Source organism: Petromyzon marinus, chromosome 6, assembly GCF_048934315.1.
Source record: "Petromyzon marinus isolate PM22_M1 ecotype Great Lakes invasive population chromosome 6, UKy_Petmar_22M1.pri1.0, whole genome shotgun sequence".
NCBI lineage: Eukaryota > Metazoa > Chordata > Hyperoartia > Petromyzontiformes > Petromyzontidae > Petromyzon > Petromyzon marinus.
In genome coordinates, this window is record NC_133672.1 from 18,487,920 (window position 1) to 18,506,353 (window position 18,434).

Here is an 18,434-nt window from a genome sequence, read left to right on the forward strand (position 1 = left end):
GCAATGATACTGTATGGTACAATGTGTAGTGGTAATGAATGGAGACCCAGTCTTCACTGGAGGCAACACGTTTATTTATAACAATAACTATAACACGAGGTCCCTAGCACAATGGGGTATGGGCCCCTCCACCCGATACCCTGGGGAGGTACAGCCTCCGGGCTAGCGAGTCCTACTCACTGGGACCACTTCTTCTCTATATCAGCCCACTGGTTAGGGGGACCTAGGGGAGGGCTAGCTGACCCGACCCAGCCAAGGTCCTCGGGTTCCGGCCACTGACCCGCTCGGTCCCGGCTCTTAGAAGGACGGCGGGTCTGGGGGTTTTCCCAGGGTCCTATGCTAGGCTGGCTCTTCGGGTCTTCAGCTTGACGAAGACTGGCAAACCCGTTCAGGGGTCCGCCTTATATACAGCTCACAGGGTCACTCCACCCCTGGCCACGCCAACTCTCTGGAACCTTCTGGAGGGACCTGGACTATTGCGTAGTTCCCCAGCCCCCACTGGGGGCCTGGGGTGTATACCTCCGGTTCCCAACCGCCCTCTGGGTTCCCTGGCTTAATGGCGTTACTAAATACAGACCGTACTCGCCCCCTGTTGACCCATGGCTGGCGCCACACCAGGTAAGTAGCGGTGACCGCGTATAATGCTATCAACACCCACTACACATGTATTCATTCAAATAGACAAACAGTTTATGTTTTTATAATCTATATAGATGTAGTGGAGTAAACGATACGCATAGGAATTGGCCACATACAGTACATACAGACATACAAGGAGAGTGGGTCACATGAGGTCGAACAGGTGGTCGAGTCACGGGTGGCGTAAACAACCCGAAGTAATTAAAGGAGTCGTGGCACGAGGGCTGTGATTGGTCGAGAGGCTGTTAGCGTTAAGTGGCGGCGTCTCGAAGTCTGACCGTTGGACAGGTGCGAGCTGGCGGGAAAATGCCAGCGAGCCACGTGGCAATTAATTAATGCTAATTGGAAAGGGGATAAAACGCTAGGTGATTTGAACGGGGAGTTGGAGTTGTTGTTGGGCAGTTGTTGGCGAGAGGTGGAGAGATACGAAGAGGACAGCTGGCAATGTTAGGGAAGAATAGATTGAGAGCCGAACCCAAAGGACAGTAAATAGCGATAGGGAGAGTTAGCGTTAGCCGAGAGGTAGTTACGGAGGAGATAGGTACAGGGAGAGTTATAGATAGAGTCACTGTGTGTGCGGAGATAGATAGAGTCACTGTGTGTGAATAGACAGGCAAGTCACTGTGTGTGCGGAGATAGAAAGAGTCACTGTGTGTGAATAGACAGACAGATCACTGTGTGCGGAGATAGAGGAAGTCACTGTGTGTGAAGAGATAGCGGAGACATTGTGTGTGAGGAGATAGAGGAAGAACCACTGTGTGTGGAAGAGGATGCGCGGACGGTGCTGAGGTGAATCGGAGTGTCGGAGTTGGCGGAGCGCGAAGAGGAGAATTACTGTGTGTACGGAACGATGGAATAGAAGTGACGGTGGAAGAAGACGGTTGTCGTCCGAGTGAATTCACGGCACTACATATATAAAAGTCAAAAGTTGTGTGTGGGTTTGTGGCGGGGTTTGTTTGTGGCGGGGTTTGTGTGTGGGTTTGTGTGTGGTCGCACGCTTGGCTCTCCAACGGTGGGGTTTACGTAAAAAAAAATAGCCAGGCACCACGCCGTAAGACCCGTGGTGAGCAAGCGCTATTCCGTTTTCACATCCGTCAGCTTTAAATTAGTTTAATTAGCGATTTAGTGCTATTTTTGTGCGCTTCCATTTTACTTATTTATTTATTGCACATGCACGACCATACCAACTCACGCGCCTTTGGTGGGGAGGACGGCCCATGCCAAGTCGCACGGCTTCGGTGGGAGTGAGGGGGACATTTTCTTTCGTGTTAAAAATCCTATAAAAATACACTAAACGCTCAGGTCAATTCTTCACTGTCTCACCCCGATCCGTGCAGTTATTACTACTATACAGTCGGTAGATGCTACCACTATAGGCCGTAGATATTACTGCAGAGCGGCCGGGACATCGTGCCTGGGGGGGGTGGGGGGGGTAGTCAGGGGTAGCAGCCCAGCCCCAGCCTGCCAAGGTGCCACCTCGGCCGGCTGGACAATTTAGGCGAGGCCGGAAGCTCTGCACGGGACTAGGCCTCACCACACCCCTCTGTCAGGTGAGTACTTTGTGCTATAGAGTCGATAAATACTGCTATAGAGTCAGCATGTACTACTGTAGTGATAGCAGGTACCACCACAGTCGGTATGCACTGATGTAATCATAGCAGGTACCACCACAGTATGCACTGCTGTAATCATAGCAGGTACCACCACAGTATGCACTGCTGTAATCATAGCAGGTACCACCACAGTATGCACTGCTGTAATCATAGCAGGTACCACCAAAGTCAGTACGCACTGCTGTTACATTTTTAAGAGCAGTTTTGAATTATTTTTAAGACCCGGGCAATGCCGGGTACTTCCCGCTAGTGTAATATATGCTTATGCCACCTAACCCTATTTTTGTCATAAGCTTTAAGTATTAATATTTGCGGATTTAATATTCGCACTGTTCTCCAGGAACGTATCCTGACGAATATTATGGGTTTACTGTATTAAAAGACGATAGCCAAATAAGCTAGCAATAAGTAATCTACAGAATACACAATTATTCTTCCCAAATGTAGCTTCCATGACATTCGTTTATTTTGCAGGTGGAATTCCCAGGCGGCTTACCTTGAGGGGCATGCACTCTGCTGCAGGAAGGGATCCGTGGCTGCAATACAAATGACATTATTATATTTTACTGTTGAGCACCCCATATTACAAACAAAAATCGAATATTACATTATCACAGTCATGCAAAGACATTTTCAAATGTCTTGTACAGGTATGTATATCGTTCTGTACTATACATATATGCAAAGGACACTTATTTTATAGAGATGGTCTCGAGTGACTCATGAGAGTGACGTCAAATCTATATATGTTGTAGAAGGGCTAGAAAGTTTAAATTTGAAACATTTATTTTAGTATATGTTTCTGCTTAGAAAAACAATTGATTTTGGGTTCCCCAGATATAGGGGCATTTTCATAAATTACTTTTCTTTATTTTTGAACCCAAACCTGCATGTCACGGTCAGGAAAGCACTTTGTATTTGAAAAAAAACCTACCTCATAATAGCTCAAATTATATTTGTTCGTTATTGGAAAGAGAAAAGGGTACACAAATTACCAGTAGCTTTGGCTCGTAAACAAAGCGAGCTATAAAAAAAGACCAGCGTTAGTGAAAATAATGGGGAATGATGGTGTTAGTGAAAACAGTTTGAATGTGGGCAGCCTCCCAGAGTAAAATCAGGCTATAGAGTGCAAGCTCATTAATTATCTCAGCCTGGTCCTCAATGACTTTATAGGGGGAAAAAAACATTTTTTTTCACTAAATTTGCCCTAAGTCAGCTCTTGAGTGTTTAACTATGAAACGGTTTTGACAGATTCCATGTGTTGAATCACTCGGGAGACATGCCATGTAGTTGGTGCTTAGATGAGATTGATGGAAGGGACTACAGTGGAACCTCGTGTATCCAGGTGCTGTGGATTAACCGTACTGGCCATGGTTTATGATAATTACCCAAAAAATAACTCGTGCAGCGCACAGGAGGACATTAAGCAAAGCATGCCACAGTACCCAGAGTGGATCACACACAGCCAAAATAGAGCCAGAAGCGAAATGGCATGTGCTGTTTTGGCTCCGGGTTCCACCTGAGCAAGCTCCGTGCTGGGTCATGATGTATGCATGGAAGCAGTGTGCAAAGCAAAGTGCATTACATGGAATGGAGTCTGCACGGGTAGAGCCCAAAGCCCAAACATGGAATTTTAAAATGACAATTGTAGGTCTAATTTATAGACTGTAGAGGACATGCACTACACCAATGTATGGTACAGCACATGCATGGTATTTTCACCAAAACCTTTAGGTACAAGACTGAAGCAGGCAAAACGACATTCCTGTGGCCAAACTTTGGTATCCCCACTCCACGTTTTGAATGCCACTCAGGCGCCAAGCCGTACAGTGTTTTACAGGGCTGCAACTAACCCGTTTCTCTCTATCCACATCTTCACTTATCCTTCGAATGCCCTTATTATTATTTTTATTTGTGCATTCTTAAATAAATCTAATTTTTTGTTTTTATAGTGATAAGTCAAGATATATCTCTCCGGTTGCCTGGATAAAAGTGTCAATGCCCAATCCTGGATGGCTATCTCAAAAACAGAATAAATAATCTTAAAACCCTACAATAATTGCCATGGATAGAGCTCCATTACATATAAGTGGATGTATGGGAGTCATCGTCCAGGGTCATTCTCAAATGTGATGTGTGATGCTCTGCTGCCCATGGGAGTTCCTGTAGCACATGTCTTGATTTCAATAACTTGTGAGGAATTGGTGATGAAAATATAGCATTTCTATGTTTAATCATGAAAGCATTTCAGTGCATTTGTATAACTTATATTACTATTTCAAGAAATGTAACTGCACTGGTCACCTTACGAACAGACTGGTCCCTCTCGTGGAAAATCTGTAATTTACAGCATTGGCTCTTCGTTGCCAATGGGGATGAGTGTTGCCCCACTGCTTGCTAAGGTTGGGAGTCTCAGACTTGAACACAGGCTATACATACTCTTTGGTTTTTTTTTTCCGGTAAAGTCACGTAGGTGACGTGACTTTACCTGAAGACGGAAGCTTGTGTTGCCTCCGAAACGTCGTGATTTTATTGTTTTATTTTATTTTACCTACGAGACTTTACCGAAAAAAACAAAGAGTATGTATGAATCCTTGCAGTCACGAAAGCTTCAAATCTAGAATGCTATACAGCTGTGAGAGTAGAATCTTTTTAGAGACAGCCTCTTTCTCCTTGGCAAAATGTTGTCATAGTTCAAAAAGGAACTCAAAACATAATCCGCTGATAACAATTACTGATCAGCTCACATATAATACTTCGGAATATTAAATATGATAAGCATGTAACAGTACTAGTACACCCTTGCTGGGCTGATAATTTTAATACAGCCATAGAAGTACTGCCCAATTTAGTGACAGTCACTGAAACCGTGTACATTTGTTGCAAATAGAAGCATTATGCTTCTATTTGCATAATGACACAGTGTTATCCAGCTAACTGCAATGAAGGCCATATCAATTAAGCAGCCATTTAATCAACGATTATTAATAATTTGGTGAGAGCCCTTTGAGACAAAGTATCTTTGGTAACTGGATACATGTGAAGGTGGGGTAAGCATTTTACTTCTCGAGGTGGTAGGCTTGAATGCTGGCCTTCTCCGTGACCTTCACACTGCACGGCCTTGTCAGGTAGTCCCGACTGGCTGGTGATGCTGTGAACCTGCCCTGCCAGCTCCTGGTGCACAGCCTTGACCCGCACGCTGGCATCGCGAAGGAGGTCCACCGCATGGCTCAGGGCTGGCAGCACAAACTGGAAGCATTCCTGAACATAGCGCCGCAGCAGTAGCAATACAGACGCGGGAACACATGTAAACAAAGTCATCAAGGCACACCCACCGAGACATATCGTACACACATGCTCAAATATTATGCCGGCAAAATTGTATTTTACGGTATGGTATTTGACAAATTTGGAAATATCTCACCAAGTGTAGAAGTTATATTTGCATATCCAACCCACATAAAAAAACAAATGGAACAGGAACAACACACTAACAAAAGAGATGACAAGCTATGGTTAACACTGATGATGGAATGTCAGTTAAGAGAGAATAAACAAAGTAATAATGAAGTAATAGCAACAGGGGAAGTGATCAAATCAGGGTATTTGTGGGTGGGTGTGATTTGTTTTGCAGCTGCAATGCGACAGATATAACGCCCTCTCATGGAAATCATTAATTTTTAAGCCACTGGCAAACAGCTAATGGATATGGATTCAAAACCAACCAGGTGTGCACAATTTAGTGGAAAAGAGTTTTGGATTGTACGGTAAGGGCTAAAGCCTTGCCTATATTTTGCACCTGGACATGTTATAAAATTCTGGAAATGAAATCCAGATACATTTTTACCCCTCAATGCATTTTAAAGTGCATGGCATAATTAGATGTGATGAAACTGATGCCAGACAAATTAAAAACATACATTTTAATGCCCTTTCGTCAGAAAGTTTCCACACTATAGAAAAGTGTGTTTTTGTTTTAATTTCCATTGCATGAGGAACATGCTATGGAAAGAACACAAGCTTGTGGTACGACTGACCGATGTATTACTGCAGGTTTGTCATGACAGCACGAGCGTGCGAGTCGTCTACTACTCACACGTTTTGATTGCAGAATTCTTTTACTTGTGCTTAAATATAGTCGCACCAAATTAAAGAATGTTAATAGTTAATAGTGGTGGTAAAAAAAAACACCCCACTTTGCCCAAACTATGAAGGGAATGAAATGGGATGTTCAAAACAAATATAGATTATATACTATTGTTTCTCTACTTTTCAGCATGGAACTTATGCCAGGAAAAAAAACCTTAAACTGCAATCAATATTTTTTGGCACGAAAATCTGCAAATGACTCCTAATGGGACAAAGGAACCCAATGCATGTACGAGGTGTGTACTGGAAGAAGGATCGGTCTCTATTTTCACAACATGTTGACAGCAGACATCCCTGACAAAGCATTATTTATTGGATAATGGTTCTCACTTCATCTCATCCGCAGCATTATTCATATATCTATCAAAGTGACCCAAGCTTGTAAATACACTTGTGGTAGAATCCCTGTTAAGAACTTTACAACTGTTGCACCTCAAGTTGCGTCAGCTTGTGCTATGTCTGTTGACACATGACATAGCACTGAGTGGGTTTCACTTACTTCAGCTCGGTTGCCTATCCAGGGGTGGGGGTGTTTTTTATGTATTCAAAATCTCACTTGCTCAATATTTTAACCCACAAACCTTACATTCTGTTAAACTCCTAAGGATACGAGTTCAGTTATGATCCCTCCACATCAGTTATGGCTCCCTCTTCTTCGCCACGTCATTTTCCTCTATCGATTCTGTTGACAGTTTATTAGGTGATCTGTTGACTCCATTCATTTCACCAGAACTGATTCTTCATGGGGATTTAGTGTGTAACCGAATCTAACATACACAGACTAATACCTAAATCTGTTCATGCCTTTACCAATAACTCACTCCAAAAATCAAACCTAGATGAAACATTTTGGACGTTCAGGAGTATTTTTTCCCCAGATTGCCCGTAAAATATGACTTCACAAGAAGTGGTCACTTCTGTGATTGACCTTGTACTCAAATCTTTTAATAATAATAAAAAAAAAGTTTAAAATGATTATTTTACTCATGGAACATTTTGTAAACAATTCAATAAAAGTACTCATTTACAGTTGTGTTTAATTTAGTGCAAAAACAATGAAGGTCATTAAAAATTGAGTACAATTAAATATGCTATTTCGGTCTAAAATCTGAAGAAAAAAAATAGAAAATTATCTTTCAGGTCTTCATAATGTATAGCAGCAAATAATCCTGAAGGGGAGTTGCTTAGAGACATTGAGAATACTTCTCTAAAACTCAGTTTGAGCTGCAACTGCTTAAAGTCTCCTCCTTGAGGCACATACAAAGTTTAGATGTGTATCTGAACAAGTTAAAATATATTTAATTATAAATATTTGACCTGCGTTGACTTCGATTAGACTTTGGACAAATCGCCATTGGCAAAAGAGAAGTTAGAGATAATGCAAAGTTGCACCTTTTATAGCATCGCATATCAGCTCCGTAACACTGCAATACAATTCAGTATATTGAGCCATGGTTTGCTTTTCCCAGTGTAACATTATAACTCCTGAGAATAGGTTTTCCTGTTTTTTTCTGGCAGCAAAATAGGTGTTAAGATGTTAAAACACCAAACTGAAACCTTTTATAACTTCTATTTGGGGATTCTGCAAGTGTTCACACTTAGGTAATCTTCCCATCCAATGCATTACCTCTAATTATATAAAACTGCTGCCACATGCTGCTAGTGAATACTCTGTACATTAAATATATTTCTTTAATCAACGTATTATGGAAACCACTAGTGACACGTATGGCAGACACATATGCCCACCTGGGATGCCTTCTTGCTGCCAGGGAGATTGATAATCAAAGTCTTTCCTCGGATCCCACACACCGGCCTACAGAGGGATGACATGAGAAGTTGGCACCACTCGTACACCCACACCAACGACGCAGAAACAAAATCACAATTACACTTTGCTTTTGTTATGTTGTGGCTACAACCACCAGTAATGTACAGCATTATATTCAACGCAATAAAGCACAAGTCGGAGTAAAAATCTTTGCACCTATCACAACGTGGTTTGACGAGTGCTCAGGTGGTCTAATTAAACTTGTCAAAGGGTTGAGCACAGGGGCCTGAAACGGTTTGGACAGGTTTGTACACTCTCGCTAATCGAAGTGCATGACCAAGTCTGTGCGTGAGCTTCCCATTGTTTGATTAAAGAGAAGTGAAAGCAGCCACTGATCGAATAAATGTGGTGGGCTATACCCAGTGAGGCCTATATAAGGATAACCTACAAAATAGCCACATAACTTTGTTGCAGCTGGTGATTCCCTGTCTGCTTTGCTGGTGGGTTGGTGAGCACCGCTCGTTGGTCTTCAAAGATGTGAGGACTCTTTCCGACGTAGCCTGTAGTTTTAAATGATTTCATTACGTGCGTAAGGATAGTACGGGGCCTGGTGGCCGTGGTTAGTAATTGACGCGACGGGAACAGACAGGGTCACATAAGGATAGCACGGGACCTAATTGGTCGTAAATAATAATTGAGACAGTGACAGCCAGGACCAGGTGAAGTACGAGAGACTTCGGGAAAAGGGGCGTGGCCAGGTCCAGGAGTGGGATAAAAGCCGGCGTGGAGCAGGGCTCTGGGCTGCTGTGGGGGAATCAAGAAACCGTCATCGCCGTCGTCGTCTTGGAGCGGGTCGTCTTCATCATATTGGATCGGGCACCTTGTAGTCTTGGAAGGCTAGAGTTACATATTGTCTCCGTGACTGCTACACGTCCGCTCCTATGTAGTCAGCCGACTACATAGAGAACGTCGCGTAGAGTCACACCCTTGTCTTCTGCCCTAAGTTGGCTCATGTCTTTTTAATGAATTAGAAATGTGACTTGGCTTTAACATAAGCACTGGGCCATCCGTGCAACAAAACATTTTACAATATACGTACCTTGAGAGCATAGCCAAGGGCGTTATGCTGAGGGAACCCATTAGCATCGCCACAGCCATGCCTGGAGCCTCGCGCTCAATCACATCCCGTGTGGCCTTGAACGCAGTAAAGACAAATCGACAACCTTTATTCTCTGGCCACAACAATTCTATCTGCCGAATGTGTCTTCATGTGACATTCTGAACAATCGCCCCTTTTGAGTAACCATGAAATTGTCTCCCATGATCAGACACGCACGGGAGCAATGCTTATTTCCATGCGCCGCCCTGAGCGCATGGTTTAAACTCAACATTCCTGTGGTTGGTATTCGTCACTCCACAGAACTTTCACTGATTTGACATTGCATTGCTCATTTTCTTGACACCACAAAGACTGGGCTGAGTCGATCTTCTACCTGCACATTAACTTTCAGCCTTCGGATTTGTTGAACATTATAACCAAAGCGCTCCTGTGGAATCTAAACCTGGTCAAAACATTTTAAAGTTCAAAACCCCACAAATCGTCCTATTATCTGATGGCCATTTCTTCTGACAATCAAAGATTTTTTTTCTTTCAGGGATGGGATAAGCTAATCAGAAATCTCAGCTCTGACCAGATGTGTTCCACAATAAACTGACATGATGTGTTTTTCTCATTGACAAAAGGTGTAAAACTTTACTTTTTTATGGAAGGAGCCAGTCTCTCCGAAGGTCAATTAATGGTGATGAGGCACACCATCCCAAAGAAATGATGGGCCGAGTCAACACATGTCAAGGATTTGAACTTGCGAGCTTTCATTTGCGGGCTCTTACCATAGCAGCATGCAAATCACGGAAATTGCCCAAACTAGGTGCAATATATAACAGAATGTGACAACCAATCGCAGCATGAAAAGGAATCTCTAAGACATTCATAAAGATGTGGGGGGTTTCCCTGTGGTATCCTTATACTTATGTGGTCGGAACAGCTGCGATGCGTAGGTGTTAAAGAGATATCTCGAGCAGTTATAGGAGAGCCGAAGGATTCCGCTAAGTCTGAGGCCTATGAATTACAACATGCGTTAGTATCCAGCAGTATTTTGAGTATAAATGGATACACTTTGGGCACAGAAGGGACTACAACAAAAATTTACAGGTTGTGAAAAAGTAAAATGGGTTTAGTTATTTAAACCCTAACACCATCTCTGCTTGTTTTGTAAATAAATATTTTTTTAAGTATACCTATCCATTATTAATTGCACTTGCAAAATTGTTACTGTCCCCTTTTTACAATGGCTTCTTTAGATGCTTTATTGTGTTTGAAATTACAGCCCTTTGTCAATTTATTACTCAATAAAGGCCTCCCCACACTGTCTCCGTCTTGGCAGTTCGACCATGCATCACCACGCTGGCCTGTGTAGGTTGAAGGAATCTAACTTGGGTTGTCAGGTTCATAGTAGCACCATGCTAACCACTGTAAAGGGATGTAATTTGTTTTTGTTTGTAAGAAATGATTCTCAGGTAATCCTTCTTGACAACTCCCCATAAACTCCCTTTTAAAACACTTTGAATATGCATTTAATAATGGCAACATTTTAACAACTTAAAAGCAATAAACAAATTATTATAAATGTAAGCACTGTTTAATGAACATTCCTGGTCCCTATACTAGCTATTGCGCGCCACATGGAATTTTACCTGTTAACATTCTGGGCTACCAAGTTTTATTAACTACTAGCGGGAAGTACCCGGTGTTGCCCGGGAGAAAAATATATTTCAAAACTTATCTTAAAAACATAACATATACATACACAAATACTAAGCTATTGTGAAAGCCCGGCGTACCGTTTGTGTCCATTTGTCCATCAACATAATTATAAGAGACTTGCAGTAGTCCAAAAAGTTATAGAAAGTGGGGGGTAAATAGTTGATTATAAAGGTTTCCAAAAATTGCCAAACCCCCTAAAAAAGATATGTTCACCCCTGCGTAGGCATAATATACCTACACATCCTACATACAATAGAGTGAGTAGTATCTAGTGACTCTAGAACAGTATCTGGCTCTACAGTAGTATCTATTTACTCTATAGTAATATCGATTGACTAAAGTAGTATCTGCTGACTCTATAGTCATATCTACGGACTCTGCAGCAGTATATACTGACTGTAGTGGAATCTACTGACTGTAGTATTATTTATTCTACAGTATTAACTACTGACTCTGCAGTAGTATCTAATGACTATAGTAGTACCTACTGAATCTCTAGTATCTATTGACGCTATAGTAGTATCTGACTATAGAAGTAACTACTAACTCCAAAGTAGTATCTGCTGACTCTATAGTAGTATTTGCAGACTCTATAGCAGTATCTGCTGACTATAGCAGTATCTACTGACTATAGCAGTATCTACTGCCTCTATAGTCGTATCTACCGACTCTGCAGCAGTATATACTGACTATAGTGGTATCTACTGACTGTAGTATTATATACTCTACAGTAGTAACTACTAACTCTACAGTAGTATATAATGATTATAGTAGCACCTACGGAATCTCTAGTAGTATCTAGTGATGCTATAGTAGTATCTACTGACTATAGTAGTCACTACTAACTCCATAGTAGTATCTACTGATTCTATAGTCGTATCTACCGACTTTGCAGCAGTATATACTGACTATAGTGGTATCTACTGACTGTAGTATAATCTACTGACTATAATAGTATTACAAACTATAGTAGTAACTACTGACTTTACAGTAGTATCTACCGACTCTATAATCGTATCTATCGACTCTATAGTAGTATCTAGTGACTCTACAGTAGTTTCTACTGACTGCAGTAGTATCTACCGACTATAATTGTATATATCGACTCTTTAGCAGTATCTAACGACTTAACAGTAGTAACTACTGACTATAGTAGTATCCATTGACTATAGTAGTAACTACCGACTCGATAGCAGTTTCTACTATAACTACAGCAGTATATAGCGACTAGTATCCACTATCACCACAGTGGTATATACTGACTATATCGTAGTATCTACTATCACTACAATAGTATATACTGACTATAGTAGTATCTACTAAGTCTATGTCAGTATCTACCGACTTGATAGCAGTATATACTGACTATAGTATCTACTATCACTACAGTAGTATAAACTTACTATAGTGGTATCTACTAACGGTACAGTAGTATATTCTGACTATAGTAGTATCTGCTAACTCTATAGTAGTATGTACCGACTCTATAGCAGTATATACTACCTCTACAGTAGTATCTACCTACTATACAGTAGTATGTACTGACTCTATAATAGTATATATCGACTCTATAATAGTAACTACAAACTTAACAGAGTGCTGTGGTGAGGCCTAGTCCCGCGCAGAGCCCCCGGCCTCGCCTAGATTGCCCAGCCGGCCGAGGTGGCGCCTTGGCCGGCTGGGGCTGGGCTGCTACTCACCATCCCCCCGCCCGCTCTACAGTAGTAGTACTACGGACTATAGTAGTATCTACCGACTCTATAGTAGTAACTGCACACATTGGGGTGGGGGAGAAGAGGACAGCACTCTTTGAAGAATTTACCTCAGCGTTGTGTTTTTTTGTTGCATTTTTTACGTGAATGAGAATTTCCCCCCCCCCCCGCCGAGTCAGCGTTCTCGCACAAGCGCTGATGTGTGCTTTGGCGCCGCCCTCTGCTTATAAAAGAACTGCTTATAAAAGGAATAAAATGTTAATTTAACTACTTTAAAGTTGACGGATGGGAAATACGAAGTGTTTTTTCGTCCCGGGGCATATCACGTGTTATCTGGGTACTTACCCCACAGTTTGTCAGTTAAAAGCGTTACAAGGGTGTGTACACACACAGACAGACAAAAAGTGACATTTATTTCTTGCATGCGAGGTTTTTGGGTTAGATCACGTAAATATAAATGTCGTAAAACCTGTCGCCACAAACAAAACATGCCAAACAAAACATGCCAATTAGTTACTAGTTCAGCACATCGGTATGTTGGAGAGTAAACCGGCAACATCTACAATTCAAGTTCGACGTTTCGCCGGTAATTACAACCAGCCTCATCACGCGACAGATAGAATCTAACTCAAAAACCTCTATTATGGATAATATTGGTCGTGAAAGCCTACATGTTAAACTACTTTATAGTTATATTCTTGGTTCTTTCAGTAAAGTCACATAGAAGTGAAACAATAAAATAAAAAATATATAAAACAATAAAATTATCTTACTTTATAGTTGGCCGTGTATTAGCCAAACAATATTTAGCCCCAAGATTAAACTATGCTCAAAAGCATCAAGGATATGCAAAGCTCTTCATTTCCCCCCTGCAGAAAATAAATTTCTCATCAAAACAACCGCAATTATTTCTTGAGCAACTTAAATTCCCCAAAAACATGTAGAGTGCAAACATTAATTAGTGACAAAGCAGTTTTGGTGGTTCCTAGAATGCTTACAAATTCCTCATGTAACGGCCCTTCCTAATAACATTTGCATATCACCTTCTAAATTTTATGCAGGCATCGTGTTGTGAGACAAACAAATCCATTTGTAACTCTCGCAGTGAACTGTTCAGCACCTCCTGTCATAATGGCCCTGGAAATATGATGAGAGAATCACTTAGGTACATTTGATGACTCCTATTAACACCAGGTTATGGGGAAAGGGAGGAACCTCGTCCCATTGCCACCAAAACAATGACATAATGGGCTTACCAGCTTGAATACAGCTGCATATGGTCTCCACCCTCCAGTGAGTGTTAAACAATTGGTAGGGGTGGGAGGAGCCTGTGTTCGCCAGTTAAAATGGCCTCTGCTTTCAAGTTAATAAATAACTGGTATTAAATGTGCTTTACTCCTGACTGGCTGTTGAGACTGCTGAGCAGGTGGGTGACACACCTTTGTATTACCACGATCATAAATACTGCAACACTGTTCTGTATAATATAAAAAAGCCAATTGATAATTTAAACAACCACAATGTGTCATGTTAACTAATCACAAGGCCCGTGCTTCAATAAATTCGTATAAACGTTGTGCAAATTGACTGGAACACATGGGCATCTCAATTTCGCAAGAAGGAAGGACGACGTTGCATGGCAAAGCACGCCCAGAATCACCACCTCTGGCGTGACGTCGCGTGGGGAAAAACCTGTGCCACCCGTGGTGAGGATGAGGTTAAGTTCCTCGCGGTCGCACCACTCCACCAGAGCACCCTGTGCACAGGTAAGGAGAGACGCACGTGCGCCACACACAACACATGGGGATGAACCTCTTCGCATGGCCGTACAGCAGCATTACGTGTGAAGAGTGGTACATGGTGCTGACAGCAACACCCATACAGTAGCTTGCAGCAGAGGCCTTGGTAGGGAATCCGTGGTAATTATCTTAATTATTGCTGCTCATTAGATTATTCCAAACGCTTTTCCACCTTCAGGTAAATGCTGTACCTGTATCATGAGTCTTTTGGGTTTGTACAAATACAATTAATGTGTTTAATTTAAAATGATAAAAAAACATTAATACAGCAAGTATAGAATATGAACAGTAGCATTACACTAAAATTGGATATATTTCAATTAAATACATTTTAAAAACTGTCCAGCAAAAACATTACGATGCAAACAGCTGGAATGTTATTTACAACACTACAAAGGATTTAATAAAAATAGTTGGATGCCTTGTTGAATATCACATCAAAGTCTCAATAATTTACACGTCTTGGATTTGTATTATGAAAAGCCTCAACGGTTCTCCAAGAGAAGATCGATCAATAAGTAAATTACTTAAAAGCACCCGTATTGGTGATATTTAACATCATGGCATAGCCAACGGTGAACTGGAACATGTTATGAGATGCTGTACCAAGCATACAAACACGGCTAATAAGGACGTTTTTATCAAGTTACCTTAATTTGCTCAAATTCATCGGGGACTATTTTGTACGCCGATACAGTCCCTGCCAGCCTACAGGAAGGGGTAAAAAAAAACAACATTTAGAAATGTAGCTTAAAGTAAAACAAAAATTAATGTAGGCAACACTTATTTTGGTAGCAAAATTAATCTCCGTATATGAACCGGTAAACCAAACGATATATCAAAGCTGCATATGGTCATTTGGATATTACAAATACAATAAATACCAAAGAGAGAAACAATGTTTTTGTAGGCTGCCTTTCTACCTGCAGCATACGCACAGGGAAAATGTGGCCCACGTCGCTTTGTGCGGCATGCAGCGACATGCGGTCTACCACTTTCTGATTGCCTGCAAATTGATTCCCCATTGCTGCTAGCATCCTGGCCACACTAGAGTGGGGAATGTTGTATACGGCAACAATCTGTTTATAATTTTAGCAAGCTCCGTCACCGGTAAAGGTGAGCCCTCATGATTTTTAGTGCTCATATTGGATAATATTAAGGTATGGGTTAATCTTCTTTGGTTCTTTCGGTAAAGTCACGTAGAATGAGAATAAAATAATAAATTGATCAAATAAAATAACAATAAAATTCTCGCGACGTTTCGGCCACAACACAAGCGGCCTTCATCAGGTGAAGGGACGAGACTGTCTGGAAGACAGCGCTGGAGCGAACACAGCTAAGCTCAGACCGCGACAAGGCGCTCTGTTTCTTCTCACACAGCTTAAAGGTCGCGGTCTGAGCTTAGCTGTTCGCTCCAGCGCTGTCCTCCAGACAGTCTCGTTCCTTCACCTGATGAAGGCCGCTTGTGTTGTGGCCGAAACGTCGTGAGAATTTTATTGTGTTATTTTATTTTATCAATTTATTATTTTATTCTCATTCTACGTGACTTTACCGAAAGAACCAAAGAAGATGAATCCTTGCAGTCACGAAAGCTTTAAATCGAAAAGCATGGGTTAATGTTTGCATCGCCAAAGGTATTTTTTAAGTCCTGGTAGCGAAAAAGTTCCCACCCCTACCATAATGTAGAGCAGTGGACCAGGTGCAAGGTAGACTCAGAAGCTTGCTCTACTTACACAGACTGGACCAGGTCCTGCAGATTCCTCCCGCTGGCATCCTCTGCCGCCTGCCGGGAACAGGTGTCGCTCACTGACGAAAAAAAAACAAAAAGTCAGTGGCTTGTCGCAGACAAGCAAGAGGAGGTGCTCGTCTTTTTTTAGTAATGAGTTGCACATACGAGTCTCCTCCACCGGAGATGGATTTTTTCCATTCAGTTGTACTTGTGTTACAAACACCGCAAAGTATCCTGGACTCACTGGGTAAAACGCCACCTTAGAGTACCAACAAAACGGTGGCAATGACAATGGTGACCATACTGCAAGGGTGATGTGAAACTGATCATTAATTATTAACGGCAATCAATGTAAAGTGCTGCAACTGATATCTTGATGAATTGCCATTGGGGGTTATACAATATACACCATACATACACACACAAACCAGGAGCTAATTGATGGTTTCCAAAGCCATTGTTGGTGGACCTAAAATATTAACTTTGGAAGGTTAATGATTTATATTTTTGTATATATAGATATTGGCATATTACCTATTTTGCTTCTTTCGTAAATTTGTATCAATGACCTCATGAAGTCATTACACCGCGATATCGGAGAATAGCGGAGAGAGGGTGCAAGTACTTTTGTGTGTAGAAGGGTTAAGTAGGAATGGGAGTGATGTGATAAGCTCCTGCACATTGAGTGGAGGTCAAGGGGCTATCTACCATGTACAACCAGCGGGGAAGGTAGGAACATACTAGACCAGCGAATTAGACAGTTTGAAGATTGTGGAGTTGAGTTGCATGGCTGCATCTCGGCCAGAAACGTCATATAGCTACAGAAAAGTGAACACAATAATTCTTAAGCAGAAGTTAAAGAGTACAACTGTATATGTTTTCATTGTTTCTTATAACAATAGTTTTTGTCCCCTCCATGTATCTCGTTCTGCCACACTGGCAAACGAACCCTGCATGTGGGTCGAGCATAAGCAACATCACCAATGATATTTTATTGGCTCGATGAGACAAAGACTACAAGGTTTAATTGTTAGTGACAGCATGGAGGTGTTAAAAAGCTGGAAAAATTAAAGGTAACAATTTAGTTACTGGACATGTACTGCATTTATACACTTAAAACATAATTAACTTATCAAATATCGCATTATTTCTCATTGGCTAATATGGATGCACGGCTTTGTCCAAATCCCTGCTGGGTTCACGTACACCCGTTGGGCTAGGCTATCCAAGCAAGAGGAAGTGGAGTCTGTGACCTCGGGCCTTCCTAACTGATAGTGTTTCATGAGGCGATTGCTTTAAATAACTCAATATGTTATTGTGCTGTAGAATAGTATCAACAAAGTTGTAGTATTTAAAATGGGATGCTTTTTTTGTATTCCAACAAAGTTACATGCAGGAAAGTTTAATTTTACAAGCTTCGGCAGTAATGCTGAGGTTATCTTTTTAGTCAAGCCAAAGCGCTTCCCCTGGCTCGTCTGAGCATTGCTCACGTTGTGTGAAAGAGGTTAATTGAGTCGGTGGAAATTCCACATTCTTACAATGGGAGCCACAGTCTAGACACAAGACTCGGTACATGCAATATTGTGGCAAGTGAGCAACAGCTACCCCAACTCAAGCTTTCTAATTTAGGTTGAATGCTCTGTGGTGAGCAATGGTATAAAAATTATTCCTATTGACGGTTGGAAAGTTACATGTTTATGCATAGTGTCATTATTACATACAAGCTTGTGAAATTCGTGCTGCCTGCGTGCATCAGTTTCAACTCTTACAGAAATAAGTGACTGTTGAGAAATGTCATCTCAATGTGTTGGCTGAACTTGGACTGAGCAAAAAATTACTGCATGAAGTTAACCAGCTTCAAAGATAACAGCAAAGCTGACGACTGCTCCTAGCATTGAAATTTTAAATGTTTAATGATAAATTTCTATCAACTATTTGGGTTACATCACAGCTGCCTTCTCGCGAGTAATATACATAATGCAGTACTTGCTGAATAACTATTTTTTACAAAACGAGGTTAACAAAATAGCACTCATTGGCAATAATTTATTCTAAAATCACTGTATTCATATGCACCAGTTAATTTAAAGGTCCCACAGGTTCATAAAAGTGTTCTTCACAAAAATGTTTCAGACAAAATTCAAGGTAAAACCCTTCCACATAGCGTATCCATGTTTCCAGTTATGACACGTGCTACG

General features: G+C 41.4%; 1 protein-coding gene across 1 annotated transcript in view; it reads right to left on the bottom strand.

Moving 5' to 3' along the window:
* The window catches only part of LOC116939339 (gephyrin-like), an 88,597-nt gene that overhangs the window by 46,206 nt on the left and 23,957 nt on the right, over window positions 1-18,434 (bottom strand). Inside the window, exons 2-8 of the mRNA XM_032947565.2 lie at window positions 16,241-16,313; window positions 15,158-15,215; window positions 14,372-14,464; window positions 9,272-9,366; window positions 8,151-8,217; window positions 5,316-5,513; window positions 2,749-2,788 (exon numbers count right to left, since the gene is read on the bottom strand). Of these exons, the coding sequence (XP_032803456.1) occupies window positions 2,749-2,788; window positions 5,316-5,513; window positions 8,151-8,217; window positions 9,272-9,366; window positions 14,372-14,464; window positions 15,158-15,215; window positions 16,241-16,313 (624 nt within the window). The remainder of the gene's footprint in view (window positions 1-2,748; window positions 2,789-5,315; window positions 5,514-8,150; window positions 8,218-9,271; window positions 9,367-14,371; window positions 14,465-15,157; window positions 15,216-16,240; window positions 16,314-18,434) is intronic.